This window comes from Pundamilia nyererei, unplaced genomic scaffold, assembly GCF_000239375.1.
Source record: "Pundamilia nyererei isolate P.nyererei 1_Seehausen unplaced genomic scaffold, PunNye1.0 scaffold00088, whole genome shotgun sequence".
Lineage (NCBI taxonomy): Eukaryota > Metazoa > Chordata > Actinopteri > Cichliformes > Cichlidae > Pundamilia > Pundamilia nyererei.
Genome location: NW_005187489.1, coordinates 106677 through 116099, shown reverse-complemented (window position 1 = coordinate 116099; position 9423 = coordinate 106677). Strand labels below are relative to the sequence as shown.

At 40.2% G+C, this 9423-nt stretch overlaps 1 protein-coding gene across 1 annotated transcript; it reads right to left on the bottom strand.

Moving 5' to 3' along the window:
- Window positions 1–708: 708 nt before the first annotated feature.
- Window positions 709–7921, bottom strand: gnmt (glycine N-methyltransferase). The gene is made up of 5 exons (XM_005739027.1): window positions 7557–7921; window positions 5229–5356; window positions 4299–4412; window positions 3647–3789; window positions 709–834 (listed from the first exon to the last, which is right to left on the bottom strand). Exons 1-5 carry the CDS (start codon window positions 7763–7765, stop codon window positions 709–711), a joined length of 720 nt encoding a protein of 239 aa, XP_005739084.1. The 5' UTR covers window positions 7766–7921.
- Window positions 7922–9423: the final 1502 nt, after the last annotated feature.

The following is a 9423-nucleotide window of genomic DNA, read 5'->3' as shown; positions in this document are numbered from 1 at the left end:
GGGGGGGGGGAAGAAAACATTTTATTTGACCAAAACATAAAAAACATCTTTGATTAAAATTAAAGCCTAAATGACTTAATTTAAAAATAGAGGAAATATCCTTAGTTTTAGTATCTGTTCGTTTGATTAGTTTGCCTGATGAGTTGGTGATGGATGTCTCAAGACTGTAAATAAACTGCTTTCAAAAAGTCATGCACTTTTATTCATGTACTGATTTTCTTATTTCTTCCCTCTGACATAAGCCTTCATACAACAATAATAACACTAAAACTAATAAAAATCTAACTAAAACTAAACATTTTCAAAGAACTGAAAATAAACTGAATTCAGAATAAAGTCAAAATCAAGAGAAAAATTAATTAGAAAATGCAAAACCACAATCCTGCTGATGACGTTTAAACACCATCTAAAGTAAATGTAAGACAACTTTTTTCTTTTCTTTTTTTTAGCATATTAATGAATTAACATTACAGTTTATGGCTGGAAAGCAAAAATATTCAAGGCAATGTAAACCTAAAGATTTGAGATACAGTAAAAGCTGCATTTAATGCATACAAGACATGAAATTGTAGATGCTATAATGACAAATGTACAATGTATTGTCCAGATCTACCAGTTAGAATAGGTCTCCCATAAAAGGATCAAGATATAATGTATGAGGTGTGAGCTCAGTCTCCTATCAGCTCTGCAGCAGCATCAGAGCCCGACTCACCTAACTTCAGGCAGGTTCTGGAGGGTGGCCTGTGGCACTTGGATGGTGTAGTCCAGAGTGATCATATGTGGCTTACTGTTGACCCACAACACTGAGGTGGTGATGTCCTGAGTTAGGTCACTCTGCAACACACACACACACACACACACACAATTTATCCTCATTTTCTTCTATGATGTCCAAACACAGCCTGAACAGAAGAGACTGATGAAAGGAAAAAAAGATTTGGTTGGTTCAGTGTTGGAGCACAAGAGCAAACTCAGGGATTACGAAGGCATCAGAAGCTGATTTTTGCCAACTAGCAATTGTTGACGTAGTATTTATATTGAGGCCTTCCAGCTGGATACTTCCTGCTTTGGCTGGATTAAAGAATATGGACGTTGTTTTTAATGCAAACATCTTGAATCAAATATGGCTCCCTACAGTCACGACCTGCTGTTGTGTATTCTCCACATCTCATATCTGAGCTCATTCCAAATGCAAGCCTGGCTGATTGTCTGATTATGTGAACACAAGGTTAAAAAAAGGGGATGAGACAGAAAAAAAAAAAAAAAAAAATCATACATGCAATCTATACAGAAGTGTCCACTTAATGTGCACACTAGAGGCTACGTGTACTTTCAGTCATGTTGTTTCCCCATCTTCCCAAAGGGCTTTTTACTCATTATTCGTGACTTCATCCGTTTTTTGCCCCATTTGCCAAAATGATATGAAAACCCAAACACATTTCCTTCTGTTTCTCCTGCACCAGTTTTAGTGAAAATCTCACAATATCCGTCAGGCTCCATGTGGGGATTTAAGTCTTAAAGCCAGCTGCTGCTAGGGATGGCGTAAATAAACCATTCTTAAACAATACTGTCTGTCCCACTACTACTCGCAAAGCAATAAAAGACCAGATTGTGCTGAGGATTAAGATTAAAAACGGGCTTCTTTGTGCCATCCATACTGAGGGCTGAAGAATGGCTTCAAACTTCAGATTCTCTTTTTGGGCAGAGAGAAAAGTCCAAAACTTATGATCTGTATGACAATAAAATAAGGATGATATTTGAGAAAAAGCCAATAGATAACTGCACGTTGTATGACTAATTCACATTCAGCAAAGTATAAAAGACAGATGTAGCTTCAGGCCCTGAAAAGTGAAGCCAACACAGAAGTGCCTTAAACCTGCACTCATTTGAAGGACCAATGGGGAGCGCCAACTGTGGCTGCAAAATGACTTCCGGTCCTGTAAAAAGTCTGAAAACAAATTTCAGGTCTGACCTCTGTAAATTACTTTCTGATCAATTCTATCAATTCAATTTTAATCACTGAGTTTTATTAAAAATTAAGTGAATTTTGCATATTTCAAAGCACATTTCAAAGCAAAAGGACACCAATGGCAAAAATGCTCGTCTCAAGGCTTCAAAGTGGGAAATTCACAGGTGACGTCCAGGAGCTACGTCCATCTTTTACACCGTTGAAGGATGTAATCAGCCATTTCCAGGTCCAAATGCTCCATAATTTCCAAGAATAAACAAGCAGTTAGACACCACAAGAGCTCAGCCAGTGTAGGAAGAGCTAAATCAATATTTGGAGATTTAACAATCTGATATTCAGATGCATGAACAGATTCTCTAATATTTATTACATGTAGTCATTTATTTAGTCCTTTATCTTCTGCCCAAGTCTTCTTAGATCAGCTGATGGCTGTGCTGTCCAAGCTGCTATTGCCAAAAGGGAAGTTGCAGAGTGTCCTCTGGTGGACAAACTATGCAATATCAACACTCGTAAGATGGCTGGAGGGTGTCTCTCCAATTTTTTCTTTACCTTTTAAATTTTAATTTAAGGGCTGTATAGGCTCCAGCGAATGGATGACAGGATGGATTTAACGGCTGATAGATCACCAAAAGGCTAATATTGGCCAACTGATAAAGTGGTCAGGCTCTAGACACCACTGAGTAAGAAATAGATCCAGTTCTTTGAACTTGAATAAACTAAACAGTGTATCTGTTCTCAGAGGTTTTACAATCAAACATACCGTCATCCTTGAAAAGAGAATAAATGACTAAAACAAACAGCAGCAGACAGAACGTCTGTGATCAGCGCAGCCACAACACAAGGTTAATCATTCATACGTTGCTGTGTGCTTTGGGTTCGTACCAAAAAATAACAATCCTAAGCTTCTCTTAGCAGTCTCTAGAGCGAAATCCCAGAAGTGATTTACCAAAGGATTAAAAGCAGAGGGGCACCGGGTCCAATTTTCTTGGCTGAGTCCATTTTTTTTTCTTTTTCTAAATTTTACCCGTCGAAACAGATTTTTGCTGATTCTGATTTTCTCTCCACGAACTATAGGAGCATATACAAGCAAATTAAAATAATATTCAATTTAAAATAATATTTTGAAATTAAATTTAAATATTTGAAACTGTTCAATTGCCATAAGCCTGCATGCAGTACTTTGGAAAGGGTTAAGAAAAACAGACTAAAATGTACACCGACTGTTAACTGATGCATTTCACCTTTCCAAACAAAGCAGGTGTCGTGAGCCTGAAGGCTGTAGTTTTCAACATGAGTTCTTAAAAGCTCAGTTTAAAAACTAAGCTACACATGAATGCTGTTTATACAAAACGAAAACAAATGCTGCTTTTTGTTGTTGTTGTTGTTTAAAACTAGCACTGATTCAAAAATTAAATTTAAAATGTGAATATCAGTGTTTCTATAACAGGATGTCCCAAACTGGAGAAGTCCTAAACCCAGTCATACATCAGGCACTGAAACAAATACTGTTACAAGCATTTAAGACAGGAATCCATAATTAGAACTGCTCATCATGCATCTCTGACAATTCAGCATTATCTAAATATGGCTAATGTTTCTGTATTTACACTGTTATGCAATTATGTTGTAAAAAGAATAATCACTGCAGTAAATCCAATATTGGTATATGTTTGGTACCTTGTAGTAGATGTTCTTGCCTTGTGGAGCACGCCCGGTCTCCAGGATGTAGTCGTAATTGCGGTGGTCAATGATGAGGACCCCACCTGGTCTGACCATACTGGCGATGTTTCGAAGGGCCAGCTTTTGGTCACTCTGGTCCCCTAACAGCAACAAGAGCACGACTGAGTGCATGAATAAGGGATCAAATTGGCAGCTAAACACATGGTAACAAACTGTGGAAGGCAAAGGCGTGTGCATCGATTCAAGGAGATGTTTGATTTGAGTTATGGATGCAGGAGTAATCACATGGCAATTTAATGAGTCACATCATCATTCTGACAAGGCAAAAATTATTTGGACACTTTTTCCCCTCCACAAATATATTTCTAATATCTCTGACAATCTCTGGGACGAAGGTTGTGGGATAAATCCTTTGAGACAGATCCTGTATGGGCTTGCCATGCCTCTACACCCTGCTACAGTGAGGTGAAAGAGCACTCCAGGGCACTGCAACATCATCGCTGGGTGTGTTCAGAGGTGCACCCAGACAGGTCATTCCTCTAATGCCTACGTTTGCCAAGTCCAGGCATAATGAGATGTTTTGACAGGCCCAGAGGAAAAGCCCTTAAGCTCACCTATAAAATTAACAACACTTTTATTATTTGTGTACCTTTAAAGTCTGGTAAGTGGGCAAATGAGTTGCCGAGGCAGATGACTGCATCAAAACCATCTCCTGGTTTCTGAATGTCTTCTGATAAAGTCAGCCAGTTGGCCTCTTCAATCACTGAAGACAAGAAGGAAAAGAGCAGAACATGAGGTCACCTGAGGAAATGTAGATATCACCACAAACGTGTGCACTTTGCAACAGTTTAAGACAAATGAAACAACTCTGAGTGCTGCCCACACACAGGGCTTTATTGGGAGCAACCCAGGCATGACGGCCAATGCAAAACCAACACCACACAGTCTTTGTTTTATTACTATAAGGAGGTCCGTGACTAAATGTCATACTGATTGCTTAGCTTTTCAACTTTAAGCTTACCCTGCCATCACTTGTACTGATGTTGCTCTGTTGATTAAGTTAACTTTATGCTAGGATGCACATTCTCTGACGAATGCTTCATTTGTGTCACTTCTTCTTAAGGTTATTTTCCATTGATTCATATGAGAGATCAATTTACTAGTTAACAATTCCCTGGCAACTCGCCTTGGCCCTTGTCTTATGCTTTAACTACCAGTTGGCTCATTGGCTTCAATATCCTTTAGCTGCTTCCCTGGAGAGGATCTCATCCCATGACTGGAGCTGCTCCAGCTCAACTTGTACTGCAGCTTGACTCTGTAGTCCTTGTTCTGCTCTTATGTTCCACTTGGGGATCAGAACCTGCAGCTTGTGCTGCTCTGCTGAGGTCACAGAGAAGAACAAGGGCTGCCGTCTCCAGCTGTAGTCCAAGATGGTGGACTTTTGAGCTAATCGTGAGGACGAGAGGCTCACAAAGAGACTGTCACAAAATGCTTGGCGAATATGATTTGATTACTGGCACAAATAGAATCTAAATCTGTGGAACTCACTGATTCAATAAATATATTTTAGTTTTCATACCCCACTGGTCAAAAGCTGGTTCTTTTCTCCTGTCCCATCTCGCCTTCAGTGCATACTTGAGCATTTTGTCGCTGGCATCCACACTCACTAAATTAAACCCCTCCTCCACCAACATAATGGAGTCAATCCTAGAAAACAAAATCCATGAATACATTAAAAACAACAACCGACCTGTGAGGATCATGCAGTAGGTGTGTTTTGATTTTGAAGTAATCCCTGCTGTCATCTTCCCCTAAAAAACCAGTTTGATCAAGTCTGAGTGCGAGTGTGTGTTTGCTGTGACTGCACTACATGTGGTTTAGTAGTAGGTTGATAAGCTTATCGTCTCACTACAGACAGGAATACTAACCTTGTCACAGGTAAGGAGAGATGATTTGTATAGTAGCCAGAAGCTACTCCTATTTTGAAAACCTGACAGGAAAACGTGATTGTGGGCCAAACCACAGCCTGAATAGATGCTACTGACTGACTTTCAAAAATGTTTTCTCGGCAATTTATGAGTTAATAATAAACAATACTGACGTGTTTCAGTGCAACAGGGGGGAGGGATTCAATGGACAATAATGCAGAAATCATTAACATCTACTGGGTAACTACAAGATAATATAACAACAAAACAAATAAAGCTTACGTAAAAAGAACAGCCAGTTTTCAGATTTGGATTAAACAGTCTTAGGCTAAAAGCAAATTCATATCTTTTAGATTTCATCTTGGCAACAAGTCTCAAAGGACTCTGATGGTCCTTCATTTGGTTCAACTGTTCAGTCTGGTGACTGTGAAGGCCTCAGCTTAACAGATCCAGTATAATCCTTGAGGTATAAGTCAGGGATTCATGGTTCCCCTTTAATTTGTCTGTATGCCTATCCATTCTGCAGTTATACATAAGATTTCCTGCTAGAACCTATGGAATCCTAAATTAAAAACTCTCACAGGTTCAGCTGAAAGTGATTCACAGCCAGAAGCTTCTTCTCAGAATTAGAAAGCATCACAAACACACTGCCAAAAATAGCTATTTGTAACCGTGATCCACGAGGAATATGTTTACTTCGAGGCTGCTGCACTACGGAGGGGCACCACTACTAGGGTATCGGGTCAGAATCAATGTGCTGGGGTGCTCCAAACCGCAGGAAAACAACCATGCGGCCTGATATATGGAGCTGAGTTATTATGGAAATGACTGCAGTTCTTACATGAACATTATAAGCTCTGTAATGTTGATTAGCAGCTGAAATGAGTGCTAAGTGATGAGCAAAGAAAAAAGAAGATACATTTATAATAAACATCAAATAATAAAATTGTTATAGTGCATCTCCAGTGAAAATTCTCCATGAGAAAAACAACAGCTGAGGTGACATTTATGGTCTGCTTGTCTGTGCTTAGGCAATGGCCTTGCTGCTGTGTGAAAGCACAGTCAATGTATCAAGGGAGATAAAAAAGACTGCAGGAAACCAGAAAAAACTCCTTTCGACTACCCAGCACTAGTTCATCACCCACTGACCTACTAAATGCAAGTTTAGGGTTCGCTTGTGTTTAGTTTGCTTTAGAAACAGGAAATTTAAATGGACAACACTTGCTTCTACAAGCTTGTGTCTCAGACATATTACGCCTCTCTAACTGAATCACATTTAACCAGCATGTGTAAACCTGCTGTGTCCAGACCAGTGCAGGAGGCAGGACGTGGCTCAGGATCAGGTGCAACTCTGCACTTTCATTCATTATTCTGTGGCTTAATCCGGATTTTGTCCCGAGTTAAAAAGGGTCAGTGAGTTGAAATTCCACAAACGTCAAACTCACTTGAACAGCTATAAAGATGGGTACACGTACAAAAAGGCCTATGTGAGCTGAAATCACATTATTTTTTACCTACAGATCTATCAAGAACAGCAAAGAAGCAAACACCATCATCACTATCAGCTACGCCTACACAACTCTGTTCTGAAGCTGCACAATCACTGTGAATCACACAAGAGTCACACCTTTTCACAAATCTGAAAAGCAATAATGCAGTCTGAATCAGCACGTTTTATGACGTCATCAGCAGCTGTTCACCTGCTGTATCATTGTGAGTTCAGGTTTTTGTTTGGCATATGCAATTTAAATCAGTTTAATCATTGACAAAAGCGTGCTCGAGATACTTGGATAAAGCCGTATTTAAGATTTTGTTATGGAAATTTCAGAACTTAAAGTTTTTGCTTATATATTTTTTAATTTGATCATATTTATAAATCCATACTAAGTTGACCGATTTGTAAGTGGATTTTGATGAAGCAGAGCTGAAGCCCCTGTCAGACGTGTCACTATGAAACTGCTAAATTGACCTGACATTACCCTGTTCCGCAGGCTACATCCAGCACACTCCGCACCCCGTGCTGCTTCAGCAGGGACACCACCCAGCTCCTGTACTCCTGCGTCCTGCTCTTCGTGTCTCCGATGTACAGCTGCCACACTTTCGCTGCTTTGCCATCGGCGTATTGATCAGGAAGACCTACGGCTGCCACACCGAGGGACCGGGTCCTAAACACGCTGTCGACCGACATACTGCCGCTGCTTCTCCCTGCCCGGACCTCTACCTCTACCTTAGTGTCGAGCGGACAAACAAGTTTGGACAATTTTAACTGAGTGAGGAAACGCGCTACCTCTCTGACAGGTATGCTTGCCACATGCTAGCCGAGATGTTATTATTTATATGAACAACCTAAGGGAGAAACTTTAAGCCAATGACACGCCGTCGAGGACTGCCGCCTACTTTCTGATTGGATAACCTCAAGGGACCCGCCCCTTTTCTGTTTAGCATTGGAACACGTCACTCGAGTGAAGCTTTGCTAGGTTGCTAATTTTTCCCTTTGAACTTACCTTCCAGGATAAGTGTCACACTGTATTCCATCAAAGTTTAATACACGTGCATATTCAAGTTAAAATTAAGTTATGTTTGACGTTGGAGGAGAAGTATTTAAGTATAATGTTAAAATAATGTAGAGCTCACGAAGCCCATTACCTGTAAGGTTTTACTCGGGGAATAAATCCCACCAAGGGCGGCACAGAGGACTCGCCCCCTTTAACATTTCATCATCTATCGTTTGATCATGCTGTTTGGACGAATTGCTTGCGAAACATGAATGGCAGGAGTTTTTTGCAAAGTAAAAATCATAATAATTTCATTTTTTTAACAATGAAATACACAATGCTGCAGTAGTTAAGTGCACAGGGTGTAATATAGGTGAACAATGTGATTAAAAACAAACAAACAAACAAACAAACCATGGAATGAAATCATCTCAGGACTCTCCCAGACAGACTATTAGACACTTTTTGTGCCCTCCCAAACAAAGTGAACTCCTCCTGCTGTGATTGGCGGATTTGGTTCTCTAGGACCCATATTTGCTGGTAGAGGTGAGGTCATGTCAGCTACAACCGGTGCGAGCTAGGTTAGGTTTGCAACTTCCAGTTTTTTCAGAACTGCACTACTACTTTATGGGTTGTTCACGCACACATACACACTTACTACTTTCAAAAATCCAGATCTGACTTCGAACACAGGCATAGTTATGTAATTCAGCCTAAGCAGGGGTTGGCAAGAACACACAGCACTGCCTAGAGGAAGTCACACATTAGTGCACCTTTGCACTAGTCTGCCAAAAAGACATTCCTTCCTGTGGTTGTTTTGATGATGGTCGTGGAGTAGAAAATGTGACTCACTGCAAAGGACAAAGGACATGATCCACATCATTTTTATCCTCACTGACACGTCATGACATTTGCATGTGGGCATTGTCATGGTTGATCATAAAGTAAATCCCTACGAGCAACCTTGTAGCATTTTGTATCATCTTTGCTTCTAAAAGAATAAATGGACCTAAATCATGTCCAGAAATTGCACCCCAGACTCTAACAGATGACCAGAGAGAGAGAGAGAGAGAGAGAGAGAGAGAGAGAGAGAGAGACTCTAATACAGTTTGTTGAATGTACGCATTAAATTAATCATCGTATCCCTTCTGAAGTATTGCGTCAATGCTGTTGATACAAAATGAAACAGGAAGTGAGTGATTAGTCAGATGGCAGAACAGATACAGTGGGGCAAAAAAGTATTTAGTCAGCCACCGATTGTGCAAGTTCCCCCACTTAAAATGATGACAGACGTCAGTAATTTGCACCAGAGGTACACTTCAACTGTGAGAGACAGAATGTGAAAAAAAAA